A 22,814-nucleotide genomic window follows, 5' to 3' on the forward strand; every position below is an offset into this window, starting at 1 on the left:
GTATACATAACATAAGCGATATAAACAGACATAATTATCATACACTGAAAAATCATGCCGTATTTAAAAAAATACTACGTTATACTGAAATAATACCATAAAATTACTTTAAAAATTGAAAAGAAGGAAAAATGCATAAATATGTCATATACACATGTTATAAATGAAAAAAAAGAAACAGAAATCATTAAAAGTGGGACCATTGAAACATAAGAGTTAATACACACACATTATAAAACTGGAATTGATTATCTCAAAAAATCATACCATTGTTTACAACTTATCTATTGCACTTTTGAATGCAACTAGAAGAGCACTTTGTTTAACGCGTGACAAACTATTCCAGATTGGGTACCACGGTATGAAAAACTGCTTTTTTATTTTATTTGTGGTCAGTTTGATTATATCTAACTGAAAGGTTGTCTTCCTCAAACCATACAAATACTATCCTCTATACATTAATAATTCTTTTATATGTGAAGGCACGTTTTAGCTCACACACTCGCGATTTGGGCGTAATATTCTACCTTTGATTTCGGCCTTATATCCCACTCTCATTCTGTCTTTATTGGGATATGACGATGGACTAATATCGCGCTGACATTGAAACATCGTTCGGTGTTATGAGCGATATTATAGATGACCTAGAGTGCATTTTAATAGGTCTTCGTCACCAGCGAATGCTAACTAAATGCTGTCTATTGGAGTCCCTCAGTCCCATACACACCTTCGGGATCAATTGACTTGGGATATTGCCAAGCGTGACGGCTTGGACCCTCTACCACGTATAATTATTATGGCGAAACATTGAACGCACAGTGACCGGTACAAAACTGAGATATCGAAAGGAATATGATTAACTCGTCATAATACAAATATCGTTTGACTCCTGCTCAGCCAGCGCATCAGTTTGAGAGTGTGAGTACAATCATCCATCGATATGATTTTATGTTAAAAGTCATCTTTGAACTATCGATATGACAGCCAACTGTGAATCGTAGAATGTCATGATATCTGCCTTCTTTCAAACATAAATCAACATTAGCAATCGTGAGAATATCAATGCTTGCTACTACCTAGATATGTGTGTATGAGTGCTTCATTTATCAAATTTTCAGAAGGTTGCATCATTCTAAAACTATCAATACTGCAAACGGAACAACATGGCCGCTAACATCGAAAATGCCCTCAACGCCTTCACTAAAAGCGACAAATTCCTCGATTGAATTCAAAAATCTCTACGTGGAGGTGTTCAAAAGGAGCCAGCAGAGCTAGTCAATCGCAATGAAAGAAGTGAGGCGAAAATAATGGAACTAGAAACCACAATAGCCCACAAGTTGAAAGAAATTAACCACCTGAAATAGGAGGTCGACACTCAACACCATGCCATTGCAGAGAAGAATCGCGCCGTTTATTGACGAGCAGCCCCCCCCCCCCCCAAAAAAAAAAAAAACAACAACAACAAACATCAAGAACAAAATGAAGTATGCTTGATAGGATAAACTCGTCTCATTAGAGAAAGCTAACAACAAAACCGAACTTGAGGTGAAAAAATGTGACAAATCCTCAGGGGCTGGTAATAGGCTTATTGTTGCTTGGTAGGACAAACCTCACGTAAGCTTTTAGGCTATCGAGTCAATCTTTTGTGACCATATCATGCAAAGCATTCGTTAACGTTGTGTGTTCAGAAAAAAAAAGCATATAAATCACCACAAGAATACTGGAGGGCGATTTAAAGCTGCAGACGACACTCAGTAACGAGTCCAGCACTAGCAATCGGGACCACGTAATGCTTTTGCGGTTAAGCTGCTAATACCGACATTAGACCAACCGATTTTAAATTCGTTCACTAAACTAAACACCATCACTACCACTATAGCTACTGTAGCGGTTTCCAATATCTCTGTATTTTTTACTGTCTGGCTGCCGTCAATTATGCTGTCTGACAGCAGCATTCTGTCAACATCCACGCGAACTTTCCTTGTGCGCCGGCACACGACAGGTGCGCACTACATTCTTCGCCTTTGTCATCGTGCCGAGGTACGCGTATTTCACATTCCAACAGTAGTCGGATTTTCATAAACACACCTCTTGTTTTGCTGTCACGGAGACAACCTACCAATTAGTGGCGAGCTGTACACTTTCACCAGCCAATTACCACTCTCAAAGCTCCTGTCCGTGACACGTTTTCTCCGATCACGCTGTTTCACTTTCCACGCTTCCTCACTTCACGATTAGCTTTCATCCCGAGAGCACGTTCTAATCGTTGAAGTCACTCACGTCCGCATACTACGTCCGTATGTACGTCCCACGTCTTCTGGCGCTGACGATACCTCGCGCCGTGGACTGCCATTTCATACGGATTATACTCGATACGGATACACTTTCCCGGATTTTACACTTCGCGACATTCGCTGCCTTTTCACATCGCGGCTCGCCCTTTCTTCAGCTAGGCTACACTCCAACCTGGGGATCGTTACATCGCTGCATTCAACGCGATCGGCGCCTCGTCACATCGCTGCATTTCACAACGCGATCTGCGTCCCATCACATCGCTGCTTCGGTCCTGCTAGCGAGCTGTCCGTGGTGTACAGACTCTGCCACAACCAGGGACCGCGCAGTTCTTCTATCCAGCGCTCCAGCGGTGGATCGACTCTACCCTCGCTTGTGCTAGCCGCGGCACCCGGAGGCTACTCCACGCTGTCGCTGGATCATTTGTACATATTTATATGGGACACTGTCGTCTTCGGACACCCAAAGTGCATTCGGAGTTAGTCCATATTATTTAATATCATTTCGGGAAGTGCAATACCCATTTCAAGGACACTGTTCACCTCTACTGGTGCCCTGGTGCTTTCTACAGTCCATACCCTACTGTCATACGGTCGGCTACCATCCCTGCTGGTGGTGCCTTCAGCTTCAAGTCCCGTTAGCCACTCGGTGAGTAATTGTTAGGTATTACATCATAGGCCCGTACCATAATACCTACACTACCAACATTGTAATCACCAAATGTGTCGATACAATTAATAATTTTAGATGTGCCCCAAAAATACTTCACTGTGTAGGCTCCAATGGTTCATCACCCCTTCTTTTATTAGGTGATCCGAGTATCATCTCGGATCACCTATTGCATCTTTACTGATTCTTTCTTCTTTATTTCCTTTTCCTCAAATCTTGTGCAGAGATTAACTCAAAAAGTCCTTCGCCTATCACTTTCAAACTTATACCATAATGTGTAGATCTAATGTATCATTGTGATCAATCAACCATGACGTCACTACGACGTCATTATCTGAAATCACGTTCACATTCGAATCTCATTAATGGAATGAAATTTCTCAATGCAATTTACATATCATAGAGTTCAAGTCAAGTTCTATCGATATAGTTCATAAAATTTGATCACGTTCCTGGTAAACGAGCGCGTACGCGCGCGTTGAAATTTTAACATGCCCCAATCGAGCTCAAAATTGTTTTGCACCCGTTTCAGGTCATTTAGAGCATTTCAAAAATCGACGGACGCGTACGCGCGCGCGCATATACGCACGGCCAGCTCGTATGCAATACAAATTCCCCCTTTTTTCACATGGATTGGATGTCTTACATGTCAAGAAATAATTCTACCAAGTTTCAAGTCAATCCAACTCAATATGACGTCATACGGGCCCGTCAAAGTTGAAATTCCGCGCGCGGGTCAATGGCGATATACAGTGCAACTATGCCCCCCCCCCCCAAGAAAAAAAAAATCGCAAATTTCAAATCCGATTTTACTCGTCAGGATGGACGGTCACCGCCCCCCCCCCCTCCCCCCATTTTCTTTACATATTCTGAATGCTGAAGAGTTGTACATGTCATTTCATGGGTCGGCGATGCTGAAAAAGTGATTGAAGGATGTCAAATTACATTAAAAAAAGTAAATCTTCAAAATGACGTCATCAAATTTCAAGTTCACTCGAGCTTGAATATCTCACTTATCCTTTGCCAATTTTACCCCAGATTTCAGTATGTTGTAAGTTATGAAATGTTCTTCCATGAATGTTATCACAAAATTTTGATTGGATGACAGTATCACCTCGTAAAAATGGATTTAAACTAACATTGTCAAATTTGATCAGTTTACGTTTTATCTCTAATGGAGTGCATTTTTTTTCTGGAAATGAAAATTTACATGACTTTCTTTTTCGAGCACTAGCTCACTTATCCTTCAGTGAATTTCTCCCAGATCTTAATATGTTGTAGCTGAGACTTTGGGCTATTGTAATATGCCTTTCGTTTTTTCATACAACGTCGACATCACGTCAAAAAACTTGGTTAAAATTGGTACTTGGCTTCGATGCAGCATCATTTTGCTTAATACACAGGGCCTATGAAAGATGAAATAGGTCAGTGCATAGCGCATTCGATTTTTAATCCTAAGGTCCCCGGTTCAAGGCTTACTCCTGCCAATATATATATTTTCAAACAAATTTTTTCCTTCTTTTTCCTTAATTAGTCTTATTCTCCCTTCCTAACTTTATCTTTTTCTGATTTTTTTTTTTGCTTCTTCTTCAAATTACTATTCAATAACTTATTTTTATCTTTATTTTTCTTTCCTTCTTCCACTTTCTGTGCAATATAGATCAACAACTACAATGGCTATTTACCCCATATTTTGCACATGTTTAGTTCATGTCACGAACATCATTTCACAAAATAACAACTACTTTCTCCGACACCATCTTGGGTAGGTAAATTACTGCCAAAGGTCAAAAGTGTTTAATCCTTCATCTTGGTAAATACAAGTCCTATCTTTCCCACATTTTGCACACGTAAGGAACATGTTGCAAGAATCATTTGACAAAGTAACAATTTTTTGCTCAGATGCCATCTTGGCTATGTAAAGTGGGATCAAAGGTCAAATATACTTCATTTTGTAATCTCATTCGTGTATGGTACCACCGTCATATTTTGCGCACACATGGACCTCGATAGATGCATCATTTTGTAAAATAACAACGCTTTGGTCGGACGCCATTTTAGCTGTGCAAATGAGGTATTATCTCGATGGGAGTACATTTTTTTTTTCTGGAAATGAAAAATGACATGACTGTCTTTATCGAGCACTAGCTTATTTATCCTTCCGTGAATTTCTCCCAGATTTTAATATGTTGTAGATGAACTTTGGGCTATCGTTCATGTGATCCATATTATTATTGGAAGTCGGGATTACGTCCAAAGACCTGGTTGAAATTGACGCTTAGCTTCAATTTCGGGAGATGTGTCTTTCTTTCGGAGACTTTCTTTGCAATAGCTCAAGATGAAACACGCCCTTTTACCCCCATGTTTTGCACATGCTAAGTCCATTTCAAGTACATCATTTCATAAAATAACAACTACTTCATCAGACACTGTCTCGTGTAGATAAATTAGGGTAAAAGGTCATAAATGTTTCATCTCGTATCTTGGTGAGTACCTGGCCTATCTTTGCCATGTTTTGCACACGTATGAGACGGTGTCGCAAAAATCATTTCACAATATAACCACTTTTGGCTCAGATGCCATCTTTGGTGTGCAAAGTGGGGTCAAAGGTCAAATATACTTCATCCTTTAACTTCATTAGTGTATACGGAATATGGTACCAAAGTTGCCTGGTCTGACTCCCTTTTTGTAGATGAGAATCCAAACATTACTCGGCCAATGTCCCCTAATCACAAATAGAACCAGTATGGTCATGCCTATTGGGATCAGTACTCAAATCATTGATTTCCGAATAGATTGGATCACCTAATTTGTCAGTGTTGACAAATTCCAAGTCTAGTTCTATTTCTTTCTGCTTGGGAATCCGCACACAAGAATACTTATTTAATGTGCTTTACAAAGATGCAGCATTACCATGCTGATCTAAAATTGAATGAATAGATCAAAACTTCCTTGAAAAATCAAAATTCTAGAAGTCGAAAGGAATTTTGACAGTCATTCTGCCTTCTACTCAACAAGGTACCAAAAACTCAGCACATTTTTACTGCATGCGGGGAAAGCAATACAAATCTACGCAGAAATTATGCCTGTAGTGCCACCATGATTTAGATTCCCCTCTTTCCATCTTGGCGATAAGTACGACCCATTCTTTCTTACTGGTTCAGTAGGAGAGGAAAACACTTTTGCTGCATAACACAACAATTTCTCATACTATTTACAATTTCAATAAGAGCTTTCAATTTGGATCAGTGTCTCCCAATCTGCGTCAGCTTTCGATACAACTTTTATTTTCTCAAAGCTTAGAAAAACAAGAACACTCATTCCAACATACAAGAGAAATGCATACACACAGTCACATATGCTTGGAAGTAAATCGTTATTCTGCATAACCATGACCATAGCTTTTTGAATAGTTAACAAAGTTGTATCACTCACCACTTGGTTGCACTTTACCATGAATGACACCCCCAACCGTGTATGTTCTGACGTATCTGCTGATATTTCGTATCTCCCCAATCGCCTCCCCACTGCTTCGATGGCCTCCACAGTATGGCATTCAAATGCCATATCAATGCAGAAATCTCGGTCACCAATCTCTTCCAAGCCAGCGATGATATCAAGGCCAAGTTCTTTCTTCATATATGAGGAGAAGTAGAGTAGGTAACGGAACTCGTCCTTTCGACGAAGAAGTTTGTTTTTTAGGTAGTCGTACTTTGAACGATCCTCTTCAAATAGAGTTTTCATGTATACTCCCGCAGTATACTCCTGGAACAACGTGTGGGTGAACGACACAATTGACTCCACGAAAGATGGAATGTTGACATCACGCCGACGCTTCCTACTGGTGGTATCTTTCTCTATCGTCAAAACTCCTACTCTGCAGCAAGTCAGCATGGATTTCCTGCATTTGGTGAATTGAACTTCGGGGAATGAAAGATTTCTGTTCAACAAGCCTTCAAGTGCTATCTCACCAATGTCTTGAATTGCCTTACTAGCTTCATTAAAGCTTTCAACTGCGTCCGAATCCCCAAGACTTTCCCTTGCTTTCGATTCATAACGTTCTTTCAGGAAAGCGATAATGTTTCCGAAAATCTGTGAGAAGGTTTCAAAATTCAGTATTTCTTTTCGTTTCTCTTCACCGATGTCAATCCACATGAGGCAAAGCATGGCACAGAAGAATGGGAATGGGGTTATGTTCGAAAATATGCCATCATTTTCTGCCATGAAACTGATAAGTTCTTCGGCAAGCTCGTCCTTCCCTCCGATTCGAAAGAATGTCCTGATGTAAGTTTCTACATTATCCCGGTTGAATCCTTCGACGCGAATGAAAGTGTAAGTTTCTGCAAGAGTTTTCTCCATCTTGAATTCATTAGCTCTCCACGGTCTTGTGGTCACAATCACCTGACAAAACTCGTACTGTTCTAACCGTATAATGCGAATGACCTCATTGCTGCTCCTTTTCTCTAAATCCCCGCTAAACTTGTCGAATCCATCAAACACAAGGAGAATTTTGTCTAGATTTCTCGAGATGTGTTCATCTATCTGGTTTTCCGACACGTCATTTGCATCAGAGAGATATTCTTTCACAATACCACCGATGGTTTTGCCGAGACTGACATCCCGAATAGGATTGACAATCACCATGTCGAGTTCCTGGAGAATTTTTCCGTTGCACCAGTCCCATGCGATCTTAGAGCAAAGCGTTGTTTTCCCAACACCTCCCTCACCTTGCACTAGGATGCGGTTTGAAAAACGTCTAACTTCGTCCCTTGCCAAAAGATCCTCGTACTCTATTGATGTTTTGAACCTTCTACTCTCATCTATCAGACTCAATTTGGTGTAGATTTCATTCAAGTTTACACTGTCCATAACGTTGAGTGGATCCACCATGACCCTTTGTCTTGACACACGGTAGTACTCCTTCAGCTCTTCTTTGATTTGCTCTACCTGTTCCTCTGTGAGCGAAGGTCCTGGGGAAGAAACTCGAGTAGAGCATTAAACCATTTTTCTAAGACATAAGGTTGGGTTTCCTGTGGAGACATTTTTTTCTCCAACTTGTCCATTTTTTCAACGAAAATGAAAAGAAGAACACGACTAATTACCTGAAAGCTACGATTTTGTCCTCTTGTCTTACATCACACTCTCACAAACACACACACACACACACACACACACACACACAAGTTTACTCTTATTTGTCATATATTCTAAAAATCAACCTATGAACGGAACGTTGTCATACATGGTTCAAAACGGTGCTATCCCTTACCATTCAACTTCATTTTCGTGTGGTATGTGTTCACTGTCGGATTTAATAGCACGAATCGTAGTTTGTGAGAGAGCACAAATCGACTTGCCCGAAAGCATAACATGAACTAAATGCATCAGGTGAGATGCATTGCATCGTCGATTTTGTTTTTTTTTTAATCAGCAGAAGCAAAGTCGCACACACACACACACACACATACAGAATCCCACACATGCACAATGATTATTGTTTTGCACTGTATGAGTACGCACGTGTATTATCCCGTTATATCATTACTATCGGATCGATCTCCTGCTAGTGTTTATTGGTTTTTGTTATGTTTTCTTTTCATTTTGCTGGATTTATAGACCATGGGCCAGGCCAGATATTGGTACCACCTGAGGTGGCAATACCTTTTTGGTGTCATTTTGTTTGTCGGGCATAGATATGCTTATCAAGCTATGATAGCATTTCCAAATGAGTAGCTTAGTCATAATAAATCAATTTTAAACCAATTTGGTCTCGTTGTTATATCCCTATACTTCTGAATCGAGACCAACCTCTATGCAAAGAAGAGCACCGTCTTCTGTATGTTCACAGGTGTTCTGTTGTAAACGCGGTGCGCTTAGTCTTTATTCAAGGCAGCGAAGGGAATATCCAGGGTTATGATGTCCACAGCGCTTAGTCTAATATTCAAGACGGCGAAGGGAATATCCAAAGCTTATAATATACAGTGTATATCCCTTTATCTAAAAACAACAACAAGAAAAAAGCAATTCCTCGTGAATTTTACCGTATTGTTCAACTATTTAGCATTTTCCGGTAAAAACGCTACGCCAATGTCGCTTTATTTCCATCCAACACTGAAAAATAATGCAAAAACAATGTACCTGTACACTAAAATACATTATAACAAGGAAAAGTAGAAATTACGCGGTGCGTAATATATGTCCCCGCCGAAAGTAGCATTTTGTAACAAAATGTGCAATATAGGTAAAAAATCAAGGTCAAAGGTCAAAGAAGTCAAAGGTCAAAATTCTGTGTAGAAGTTTTGAAGCCCTCACCTAGTGCCATCACATAAAGCAAATGGAATCAAAATTGGGTTAGAAATGGCGAAGGAGTAGCATTTTGTAGCCAGTGTACAATATAGGTCAAAAATCAAGGTCAAAGGTCAAAGAAGACGAAGGTCAAAATTCTGTGTAGAAGTTTTGAAGCCCTCACCTAGTGCTATCACATAAAGCAAACGGAATCGAAATCGGGTTAGAAATGGCGAAGGAGTAGCATTTTGTAGCAAAATGTACAATATAGGTCAAAAATCAAGGTCAAAGGTCAAAGAAGTCAAAGGTCAAAATTCTGTACAGAAGTTTTGAAGCCCTCACCTAGTGCCATCACATAAAGCAAACGGAATCGAAATAGGGTTAGAAATGGCGAAGGAGTAGCATTTTGTAGCAAAATGTACAATATAGGTCAAAGGTCAAGGTCAAAGGTCACAACTGAAATTCTGCGTAGAAGTTTTAAAGCTCCCATGTAGTGCTATCATATACAGCAAACAGAATCAAAATTGGCTCTTCAATGACAGAGAAGTAGCAAATTGAACATTTTGATCACACACGGACGCACACACGGACGGACGCAAGGACGGACGCACGGACGGACGCGCAATCACACACACGTACGGAGCCCGTTTCATAGTCCCCTGCTCGAACTCGTTCAGCGGGGACAATAAATAATGTTGTAAATAATGTTGTAAATGAGCAGAGTGATTTTTGTTTAAAACTGATGTATTTTATGAGAGGGTGGTATAAAAACAATGTAGATAATCCCTTTTATTAGGAACTTTAGATATGATAACTGTACATGGGTCTAGATAAAGACTAAGCGCACCGCGGGACAGCTGTGGACATCATAACCCTTTAGATATTCCCTTCGCTGCCTTGAATAAAGACTAAGCGCACCGCATTTACAACAGAACACCTGTGGACATACAGAAGGCAGTGCTCTTCTTTGTATAGCAGTTTAGTTTCGATTCAGAAGTATAGGGATATAAAAACGAGACCAAATTGGTTAAAAATTCATTTATTATGACTAAGCTACTCATTTGGAAATGCTATCATAGCTTGATAAGCATATCTATGTCCGACAAACAAAATGACACCAAAAAGGTTTTGCCACCTCAGGTGGTACCAATAACCCATTTTTCGGGTCTTGGCCCATGGACTATTAGAGGGCGGACGGCTCTTTCATATCATAATGTGGAGCACATAAAATGATGCAATATTGATAATGATACAATTTAATGAAAATAACTTTACATTTTGAACAGCTTCGCAAATGTGAAATTTGACAGAAGTGGTAACGAAATAGAAAAATACGATTACACTGTATCGAAGCACAGAATAGTGGCATACGCCCTCACCCCCCCCCCCAAAAAAGAGCAAAACAAAACATAAAAGCAAAAACAAAACAAAACGAAAAAAATCGGTATGGCGACTGGTATGCCTCGTGGAGCCGTGATTTGTTACGACGCGCGCCGGGGATTTGTAGAAACGTCTCCCCGGGATTTATAAAAACGCAGGAAAATGTAATTATGTCTTGAAGGGAAATGTAAAAGTCTCGAAAATTACATCAACGGGAAATGTTAGAATTTTCAATTTTGCCGGGAAACGCAGAAATCACGAACTTCGATAGTATTACGTACCGACAGACCGATTTTTTTTTTAGATGAACTCGATATCTTACAAAAGTGCTCACGAACCTTTATCGTTTTCATTTTCATGTAAACCCCACAATGGACTTTCACCGAACTTGACAGATAACATCTTTATGGGAATATGACCTTAATTTCTTTATTTGAGTGCCCACCCCCCAAGGGGGAGGGGAGTTGAAGCTTCACAGTCTCTAAACTCTGGGATTTGTTTTCTTCTTCTGTCGAACCCCCCCCCCCCCAAAAAAAAAGAAATAATGTATATATATATATATATATATAGAGAGAGAGAGAGAGAGAGAGCATTGTTAATGTCATGAAGATATTGATGACTGAAATTTCATAAGTGACTAATGATCTTGATTTGTTTATGATGAGCGCCTGCCCCCCCCCCCCCCCCACCCAAGCCCAAGGATGGGGGGGGGGGGGGGGGGCGGGGCGGCGGGGGGGGGGGGGGGGGTTGAAGCCTCACAGTCCCTAAACTCTGGGGTTTTTTTTCATCTTTTTCTGTCGAACCAAACAAAAAAATATATACAGCTAAGTTAGTGCTCTACGAAGACATCAATGACCGAAATTTCACGTCTGGTTATGGCGGATCCAGGGGTTAGAGGGAGGAGAGAAATTGCCACATTTTCAGCATCTTCTTGGAAAAAAAAAATGGTGGATTTTTGCCTAACTTGCCAGATAGCAATTCTATAATATGATGATACGGTATCAATTTGTTGAAATGAGCCCCTCCCCTTCCGCCGAAGGGAAGGGGGGGGGGGGGAGACGAAGCCTCAAGTGTCGCGAAACTCTGATTCATTTATGTTTTTTATCTACCTCTGTCGAAGCTGAAAGGATAGAGCTAAGTTGGTGCTATGAAGACATTTATGACTAAAATTTCATGTTTCATTATGGCGGATTCAGGAGTGATCTGATGAGAGAGAGGAGTGAGAGCGAGGAGGGGGACTTTTCCACATTTTCTGCATCTCCTTAAAAAATCTATGATGAATTTTCAACAAACCTGGCAGAAAGCATCTTCTTGGTGAAATTATTTCAATTGGCTACAATAAGCCACCCCCCCCCCCCCCTCCACCGAAGGAGGGTGGGGGGGGGGTTGAACCCTCAGAGTCTCTTAAATCTAGAACATTTTGTATCTTCTTCTGTCGAACGGAAAAACAAAAAAGAAGATAGAGCTAAGTTTGTGCTATGTAGACATTAATAACTGAAATGTCATGTTTGATTATGATAGATTCAGGGATGGCTTTATGGGGGGGGGGGGGAGCTTATTCTTTTTGCCGATGATACGAGCATATTTTTTTCACACAAGAATATTTCAGAGTTACAAATTATTTTGAATCAAGAACTTACTCTGATGACATAGTGGTTTTATTCAAATAAACTTACAATTAATGTTCAAAAAACTAATTATATGTTATTTACCAAAAGAAAATGTAATATTGACAATTTTTCTGTCAATATCTGTGCCTCTCAGGTAAAACGTGTGTCGGCTTTGAAGTTTTTAGGATTAATACTTGATGAAAATGTTACCTGGAATGCTCATGTAAATAGCCTTTGTAATGTGTTGGCAAAGAATATTGGTGTTATGTATAAATTAAAGTCAATGCCTAAAGTGTTTTCAAAAATGATTTATAATTCAATTGTTTTACCACATTTGTCATACGGGATCATAATTTGTGGCAATGCATCAAAAACCCAGTTGAACAGAGTTTGTGTCTTACAAAAACGTGCAATACGTATTGTACACCATGCTTCATATCTTGTCCATTCAAAACCAATCTTTCATTTGTATAAGATGCTGCAATTTTATGATATTTATCTTTTACAGTTGGGAATTTTTATGTATTTATGTTACAAAAAGTTCCTTCCAGAATCCCTTTTAGATTATTTTTCGCTGAACAGCACTATCCATAATTACGGAACAAGAAATTCTGCAAAATATCATCTATATCACATGCGCACCTCATTTTTTTAAAAATTCAGTTATATATCAGGGCCCTCATAATTCTATCCCTAGAGAAATTAAAGCATCAAAATCTATAAATAATTTCAAAATCAATTATAAACACTTTTTATTGGAAGATAACAAACATAGTTAATTCAAGGCGTATTTTTGTTGTTGCTGTTTTCTGTGTTATTATCGTCCATACCTCCGTAGTTTTCTTTTGTAATGATTGCATTGGTTTGACTTGTTCTGTTTTGTTTACTTAACAGACATTTTTTTTTCTCTCAAATCTGTCAAAGGTATGTATGTTACAGTACAATGGGTCAGCTACTCACAAGGGCTTTTCCTTTCTTGCTGCTTCCCCCACCAATGGCATTGTCTCTGTATGTAGTCATACCGCCGCATTACTTCTACTTTCATATGTCGTATGTCCTCTGATTTTTTTCTCTTTTTGTATCTCATTTTGTACATTCATGTTTTATTGTATGCTCTGTATATTTTCAATGCTTGGTGCAAAATAAACTAAACTGAAAATTGAAGAGGGTGGATTTTCCACATTTTCTGCATCTTTTTGAAAAATCTATGCCAATATTTTACCAACCTTCGAGAAAACATTGCTATATTGTGATGGAATCTCATTTTGTTCGAAGGGTCACTAATTCCATAAAGGGGGGGGGGATGGTGAAGAGGGGCAGGCAGAGGATGGGGTAAAGGAACCAATATAAAAGCTCGATTACAGAAAAAAAATCGCTAAGGCCAGATGTTATAGACATACACTGCAACATACTGTGTTATTTTAGTAAGTAAGCTTGTGATGTCACATGTTAACCCTGTGAAGTGGTCCCACCTCACATCCAACTGGACCCCATGGAAGACCTCTAAATATGGGCTGTACAGCCATCTTCTCAGATGGAAATGAACAAACAAAAATGTGTAGAACGATATAACAAAGAAAATTCAATATATTTTCACTTTTCTCGCAAATAATAAAAGAGCACTTGATTTGCCTCTTTCAGAAGGCAGAGGATTTTTTTTATTAAGCATTTAACCCTTACAATACGTCAGTGACAAGTCGAGGAAATGTGCACTTGGGGTTTTTTTAAAATCCATTTCGTGAAATTCTCTTTATATATTTTCCTTATATCGTTCTACGCATATCAAAGTCCATACATTGTAGAGTCTTCAAAAACATCAAAAATTCATAACTTTTAAACCGATTTTCTGATTTCCCCCAAACTTTCACTGATCATATCAATGTGTTCTACTTATATTGCTGCATTCACTCAATCCACATTTGTAGGTGGACTTGTCCTTTAATAATGCAATATACCCATTAAAGCAAATTTAATGATGATGAACTTATTATTACAACTATTGTATACACATTATGTAACTATTGAAATGCCGCTATGGGGACCGGTTGCCTCCGCCTTTATGCATGGTTCTCCCAATAGGTCTAGAGTACATCTTGACAAAGTAAGATGGCAGTTCAACATAACTTGTAAAGAAATAAAATGACATGTTTGTAACAAATGTGTTGAGTGTGTTTCTCTTCCTTGAACTGAGTTTCATTTGAACGAATGGCTAACCACTTTGTAGCATCATTGCGTAATATTTCCTGACAAGCGTTCTGCTTTATATAACTATAGGCCTACTCCATGTAACATTATTTCATTTCTTTGTCAGTGTAGTTTGGATTTTTTTTTTTTTTTGGGGGGGGGGGACGCAGTGGCGTATCTAGGGGGGGGGGGCAAGGGGGCACGTGCCCCGGGCGCCACTCCTTGGGGCGCCTAAAACGAAAAAAAAAAACGAAAAACAAAACAAAACAAAACAAAGAAGAAAAAGAAAAAAAGGAAGGAAAAAAAAAATCGCCCGGACCGGGAAAGGGGGGGGGGGGGGAACCAAATCAAACAAGATAAAAACAAAAAATGACAATGTTTATTGTGTTCACACAAGAATTCCATGTTTTGTAAGCTGAAATTTATACATATATATATATATATATATATATAAAAGAAGATAAGAAGAAAACGTGATGACGACGCGGACAAAATTACAATGTAGATTGTGTTCACACATGCCATCGTTAGAAGGCAAAATGGTACACGGAGCAGCCGCTGCAATTTTGTTTCTTTCGTTCTGTTCAAGCGATCGCCCATTGGATCAAACGAGGGCGCCAAAGGTGTCGAACATACGGGGGGTTGCAAAAAACCAAAGCAAACAAGATAAGAACAAAACGTAATGATGACGCGGAAATATACAAATTTCGGATCACTCGCGCGTACTAATATAGAGGTTTTTTTTTTTCAAGTCCTCAGTTTGTTGGTGTAAATCGTTATCTATAAGGCCGTCACTATATCTTGATTAGAATTGTTAGATTTGATAAGCAAAAAATGACAAGAATTCCATGTTTTGTAAGCTGAAATACAAAAAAAAAAAATTTCGGCTCGCTCGCCAAAGTTTATCTTAAAAAAAGATAAGAATAAAACGTAATGATGGCGCGGCAATGTACAAATTTCGGCTCACTCGTGCGTACTAATTTAGAGTATTTTTTCAAGTCCTCAGTTTGTTGGTATAAAATCGTTATCTATAAGGCCGTCACTATATCTTGATTAAAATATTGTCAGATTTAATAAGCACAAAATGACAAGAATTCCATGTTTTTGCAACCTGAAATGCAAAAATTTTCGGCTCGCTCGCCAAAATTTATTTAAATTCATTACATTTTAAAATCACCCTTTTTAAGTGCTTGAAAAAGCATATGCGGATTTTTTTTTTAAGTCCCTACCGGGATGGGTTGGGGTTGAACACTTTTTCAGAAATTAGGGGCGCGCAATTTTCGCGCTTGCCCCAGGCGCCGTTTTCCCTAGATACGCCACTGGGGGACGTTGGTAATTGAACGTTAAGATTACGAGTTGTTTTTTGTTTTGTTTTTTTTTTTCGTGTAGGTTTTTTGGTGTTGTATTATAGTCGTATACAAGATAGGACCTCATCCACGTCAAGCTCCGGTTATGACGACTGTCCCCTGAGGTATTGATTTCTCCTTTGTTCACACATGAACACATTATACCTGAACATAATTAATGTTACTTTGTTTTATAAAGTGAGTGCATGACTCATATTGGGTGTCAGATACTAAGAGTTGGTCAATGAAGAATGATTTGAAGCTCAATGAGAATAAAACGGAATGTTTACATTTCATAAGCAGGCACAAGGTTTCAAGCCCGATTAGTGTAATTTCTTTAGACAATACTCTTATACAGCGTGTTAAAGAAAGAAAACGGAACCGAGTTTTATTGCAATTATTTGTGATCATAATCATATACTTGCTTTGTGAAATGTGCATTCATTTTCTTTCATTGGAAGCACAACGCATTGTTTATAATTCATGCACGACTGAGCTAGAACAATAGACAGTAATGCTATATTCATTTGCACGAGCAGAGAGTTTTTGAGGTTTTTCCGCAATCTTCTGCAAAAAAAACAACAACATAATTTTAATAATATTAATTCATTCTTTTTCCTTTCATAGATATGACATCTCATGCTTTAAAAAAAATGATCTACGCATGCTCAAGAAAACTTAATTTTAAAGTATGTTTCCATTTTACCAAGAAAGATGGATTGTAAATAAGGAGCCAGTTAGCAGCTTTCCCGGCGCCTGCCCGACTTGGCAGATAACAATGGCCTTCATGTTTCAATGAATTCACACAAATATGAAGGGAGGGGAGGGAATGTTACAGACGGATCGGAATAGGTTCGTAAATTAGCACATGATCGTGAGCTTGCCTGACCATGCAGCAAACCACAGGGCAAAGGGTGTTCGTCAGCGGAATGTTGGGGGGGGGGGAGGGGGTAACCGACCGAAAAAAGTTCTGAGCCCCCCCCCCCCCCCAAAAAAAAAAGAAAAAAAAAAAGAAAAAAAATGAAATGTTAGAAGCGCAGGTTCAGTGATAAATAATGTGATGTACCCTCTCTTTCTGCTTCACCTCCCCCTTCATAAACTTTAAAACGCTGTCAGTGATGAAGGATGAACCACGCATGTGAGAAATGTAGAGAGGAATGAAAACAGTAAAGATATGTTTGAGGTATAATAGATAATCATCAAAATGTGTACAGTACCACTGTTGTAACGTTGATTTCCCATTGCCATTTGACTGCATACAGCCTGAGAAAACACACGATATTAGTCTTTAATTATAGGTTAAGTCTCATTCTAAATAAATGATAACAAAGGGCTTTCCGTCTCATACAGCATTCTCTGTAAATACCTCCCCCCCCCCCCGAACAACATTCACTGTAGCAATGCCGTTGTTTTGTGTCAATTTAATGGCGCAGGTGAGCCCATTGTTTAATGCTAAGTCGGGAGAGTTGAATACTTGTTTTCGACTATCCGTAGAATCGGTAGAAATGAAGCATGTTTTCATGCAAAATTTTCTCAAGCGTGCGTTATTCATATTTGACGCTTACGGTCTCATACGAAAGAAGAAAATGTGGCTATTTAGGTTATGAACTTTGTCTTACCAAAACGTAACGTTAAAGTCTTCTGGGACACGCTGTACAATATTCCACAGGTGCAAGGAACCTGGTTGTCATATTTGACAACAATGTGTTTTTGAAGAGTCATGTGGGCAACGTGTGCACATCAGCCTCGTTACTTTGCTCTCTAGAAAATTGGCAATATCTGCCAATTTCTGTTATGTCTCGCATGGATTATTGCAAAAGTCTCTTTCATGGTCTGCTCGATGCACAAAATCAATAAACTGCAGAGGGTACAAATTCAAAATTCTGCTGTCAGGCTTAAGGCTCGGTCACAAATGCCTTTACGAACTGCTACGAACGCCGTACGAACGATTTTTGGACAATTTCGTACGATCTTCTTAAGGCCGTACGAAACCAGCGTTCATAGACTGTTCGTAGACCGTTCGTAAGTTCGTAGCCTGGTCAATGGTCTTGTCCAAGATTTTTTTTTTAACTTCGTACGAAACCCTCTCTTCGTAAGGCGGCCGTACGAACGTCGTACGAACATTGTAAGAACTACGCAAGATTTTGTATGGTCGAGAGACAATTCTAGAAGCCTTAAAATCTTATGATGATTGTAAGAACGCCTTAAGACGTTCATAGAGGGCTCTTACGTCTTTCGTAAGAATGCCTTACGAACGGAGATTCGTACGGCGTTCTTTCGAACAACTCTTCGAGTTTTTATATAAGGCGTATGTAAGGGACTCGTAAGGCGTAGGGCGTAAGGCGTACAATTTGTGGAACTGTTGAGTTTTAGGAGGTATAAAGCCAAACGCGCGAAGTTCGAATCCTCACTCTGTTCTAGGTGTTCGACCAGAAAGCATCTCTGTTACATATGGGACCAAAAGGGAAGGCAATCAAAGGGAAAGATGGGAAGGGAAAGAAAAGAAAGGAGGGAGATGAGGAGGAAAGAGCGAGAGGGATAGAGTTGGAGCAACAACCTCAAGAGATGATGAACATCCGAAGTGACACTACTGCCATCTTGAAGTATAAAACTTTCAACTGTTACAGAATTTTCGACAGGGACGGCATGGTCTTTTTGACAACCCAACAAAATATATTTTTTCAAACCGTAAAATCTTCTTACGAATGACTTGAGAGTGTCGTGAGGTGCACGTACGGCCATTTTACGACAAAAAGAAATCGTAAGATGGCCGATAAAGTCTGACGAAAGAATAACTCAAGGCATTCTTACGAAAAACGTACGATTTATAGGGTCGCTGTATAACTGAAAATAATTTCGTTTCTCTCAAAGGTCCTAAGTTGTTCTTGCGAATTAAACAGCGTTCGTAAGAAATTCTACGAATCTCTACGAACTCCAGAATTCGTACGAACAGTGAAATCGTACGAACGCATCGTTCGTACGAACCTTTGTGACCGTAGCTTTATCGGTAAATGTCGTTCACATGAGTCCGTTACCCCGCTGCTGAGGGACCTGCATATGCTAAAGAATCAGAAACGAATAAATTTTAACATTCTTTTGTTCCCCTTGTGTTCCCCTCCCACAGTAAGAACTCTTTGCATTTTGATGTTGCAAATGGTGCAATTTGATGCATGTTTTGGGGTGTTTTATCGACATGAAACAGATCCACTTGTTTAAGGTAGCAGTATATGTTGATGTAGATTATTAGGTGATCCGAGTATCCTCTCGGATCACCTTCTGTATCTGTACGGATTCTTTGTTCGTTCTTCTTCTTCTTCTTCTTTCTTTATTTCTGGACAAAAGTTGTGTATCTACGTACTCAGAAAGTTCTCACAGTATCAATTTCAAACTCATACTATATATGTATCATGTCCCAAAGACGAAAAATTTTATAAAATCATAGTGATCAGTCGACCGTGACGTCACTATGACGTCATTATATGAAAACACATTTTCATGCATATCTCATTAATAGAATAGAATTCTTCAATGAAATTTACGTCACATATATTTTAAGTCAAGCGGATTCTACTCATTTTGTCAAAATTCATATTTATCTGAGAACGCGCGCGTACGTGCGCGTTGAAATATTTGTATGCTCAAATCAAGCTCAATTTTTTTTGCACACGTTTCAGACCATTTGGAGCATTTTTTGAAAAATTAAAAAAAATGGACGGACGCGTACGCGCGCGCACATATTCGCACACACAGCTCATATGCAATAGAAATTTTCAATTTTTTTACCCGGATCGGATGTCCAAAATGTCAAGGAATATTTCTACCAATTTTCAAGTCGATCCGACTCAATATGACGTCATACGGGCCCGTCAAATTCAAAATTCCGCGCGTGCGTCAATGGGGATACACAGTGCAACTATGCCAAAAAACCGCCAATTTTAAATCGGATTTTACTCGTCAGGATGGACAATGACCCCCCTATTTCTTGACATATTCCGAAAGCTGATGAGTTGTACATGTTATTTCATGGGTTGGCTATGCTGGCAAAATGATTGAAAGATATCAAATTTCTTAATAAAGTAAAAAAAGTAAATTTTCAAAATGACGTCATCAAAATTCAAGTTCACTCGAGCATATCTCACTTATCCTTTGCCAATTTTCACCTAAATTTTAATATGTTGTAGCTTATGGAATGTTCTTTCAGAAATGCATTTACACAATTTTGATTAGATGACGGTATCACCTCGAAAAAAATGATTGAAGGTAACCTTGTCAAATTTGACCAGTTTACGTGTAATCTCTATGGGAGTGCAATTTTTATGGAAATGAAAATTGACATGACTATCTTTATTGAGCACTAGCTCACTTATGCTTCGGTGAATTTCTCTAGGATTTTAATATGTTGTAGCTGAGACCTAGGGCTATCGTAAGTGTGCCCTTCTTATTCATACGTTGTCGGGATCATGTCTAAAAACTTGGTTGAAATTAAAGCTTATCTTCGATGTATTGAAATATTTCTGTCTTTCGGCAACTTTCTGTGCAGTAACTCAAGAAAAACATACCCTATCACCACCATATTTTGCATATGTTTAGTTCATGTCACGGACATTATTTTACAAAATAACAACTACTTGATCAGACGCCATCTTGGGTATGTAAATTAGGGTCAAAGGTTATAGATGTTTCATCCTGTATCTTGATAAATACATGTCCTATCTTTCCCATATTTTACACACGTAAAGACCATGAAAAAGGAATCATTTCATAAAATAACCACATTTTGCTCAGATGCCATCTTGTCTGTGCAAAGTGGGGTCAAAGGTCATATGTACTTCTTTTTCTATCTTCGTTATGACGTGTTATCTCTATGGGAGGGAATTTTCTAGATGTGAAAATTGACATGACTCTCTTTATCGAGCACTATCTTACTTATGCTTCAGTGAATTTCTCTCAGATTTTAACATGTTGTAGCTGAGACTTTACACTATCAGGACTCGAATCATTGATTAAAAAAAAAATCGGATCACCTAATTTGTCAGTGTTGACAAATTCCGGTTCTAGTTTCTATTTTGTATCATTTAGATAAACTTGTATTAATTCTTACAATGAATATCATGAACGCTGTCTGTTCCGCAATCATACAGAAAAAGTATGCACAAGAGGGTGTAGATAAGGGACATTTTTCCTCTCACAAAAAAGGTGATTTTGCATTTTCAGACCTGAAATTCAACGATTTGGTGCAAACTTTTGGTTCAATACTTATTTTTTTTTTCCAGTGACGAATGACAATGGAAATAGATTTTTTTCAGGAAAGTGTTAAATTCACGGAATTTAGCTCTTATTGTGCATCATCTCTGTGTATGTACAAAGTCTAGTGAGGTAGAGGTTACGGGGATGGTGTGGGATTTTAAAGCGATCTGGAGCACACATTTTGTGGAACAATCGGAAACTGTTTTTTCCCCAAAGTGTACTTAGTCTATAGTGGGTACCAAGCAATGGAAGGGTGGCGAATACCTCTCCCATATTCAAAGGAGCATTTGTCAGATTTAGAACTGAAATTCAACAATCTGGCGCACACTTTTGTTGCAATATCTGTAAATTTGTCAATGAGAAGAGAAGTGTAGCAAGTCTGCACAGTGGAAGAAGATTATGTAAAATTTTTCTGATTGTAATTACACGTTTTGGTGCACACATTCTGTGGATTATTTGGAAAACTGTTTATGTTCAAAGTGTGACCACAGTCTTCTTGTATGCATGGGGGGGGGGGGGGGGGGGAGGTCGAGCAGGGAGAAGGCGTGGGCGAGTGTTATCACTACCCTTCCCGTATGATGGAGCTTTTATCTTTTTAAAGTTGAAATTGAGATATGTTCTATACACATATTTTATGGAATATTTGGGAAATCATTGGAAAAAAAAACACACCTGCTCTGTGGGAACTGAGGAAGGGAAGGGTTAATTAAAAGGGGAACTTCGCATTGTATATGAGGGAATTTGAGTTGTCGGAATATAAGTGATATGTCTTGTTCACTCAGAATTATTCAGAATTGTTTTTTTCGTAAATCTAAAAACTGTACCAAGGACAGGGATAGGGGTACGAGAGATTTTGCATTTCTTTAAATTGAAATTCAACTATTTGATGCACATTTTGAGTGAATTATTGACAAAATTATGATCTTACTTGATGAGAGGTTGAAAGGGAGACTCGCTTCATGTACATGCATACAGTATACACGCAACTTTTTTTCCGCCTCCCAAATCCCCGGTGCAAATCTTAGGGGATGGACAAAAACGAAATGACAATAGTAGGGACCTCTCAGATAGAGCAGGTTATGTCACTACGCCAGTGGAACAATAACGCACCTATAGGCGATTGTGTGCAGGTCAGTGGAACAAAAAGGAAAGTGACGGATTGGCAAAGCCACTGCCTTAGATATAGCCATAGACAAAAGTGGGAAAACATACGGCAACACAAAAACCTAAACAGTAACAAAAGAAGAAGAAAAAACAACAACTAGCAAGTCACCTGACGGTTGATAGTCAGTCTTGATCGTTGCAGCTAAGGAGTCCAGCTTGCATTCTCGAAGTCTCTCTGCTAGGACGTCCAAGAGATCGGTTCCAAGAGGTTCTCTATCTCTCCATCTACCCATTATATCCATCAGTGCTTCAGAGGTGTCCAAATGATGTTTTACTTTGACATCGGAGAGCTCGAGATAGGTAAACCCAAGTGAGCTCCCAAATTTCATGTACGATGAGGGAGGTATTTTTCTGCACAAGTCCAAAAACAGCTTCTGGTATCTAACGTTGCATAAAAAAAAAAGAAATGATAAAAAGTGTGTAAAAGGTTAGGCATACAGGTATTTTTTTTTCTTTGTCATTTTCTCTTTTTTATTAGAACAAAGAGATTTGATGAGAACATGTCATACAGAAGAAAAATGATTCAGTGAGTGCGAAGTGTTCCCTTTGTGAATACGAAATGACAGAATAAAACTGTAATGTGGTCAGTGACATGACTTGCTCTACCTGAGAGTTCCCTGTTATTGGGCAAAAGGGG

General features: G+C 38.9%; 1 protein-coding gene across 1 annotated transcript in view; it reads right to left on the reverse strand.

Moving 5' to 3' along the window:
* The window catches only part of LOC139722688 (NLR family CARD domain-containing protein 4-like), a 58,198-nt gene extending 35,788 nt beyond the window's left edge, over window positions 1-22,410 (reverse strand). The window contains exons 1-2 of the mRNA XM_071633981.1: window positions 22,287-22,410; window positions 6,397-7,931 (exon numbers count right to left, since the gene is read on the reverse strand). Of these exons, the coding sequence (XP_071490082.1) occupies window positions 6,397-7,931; window positions 22,287-22,410 (1,659 nt within the window). The remainder of the gene's footprint in view (window positions 1-6,396; window positions 7,932-22,286) is intronic.
* Window positions 22,411-22,814: the final 404 nt, after the last annotated feature.

Source organism: Diadema antillarum, unplaced genomic scaffold, assembly GCF_040938485.1.
Source record: "Diadema antillarum isolate AM-2024a unplaced genomic scaffold, OU_Dant_1.0 scf00000170, whole genome shotgun sequence".
Taxonomy (NCBI): domain Eukaryota; kingdom Metazoa; phylum Echinodermata; class Echinoidea; order Diadematoida; family Diadematidae; genus Diadema; species Diadema antillarum.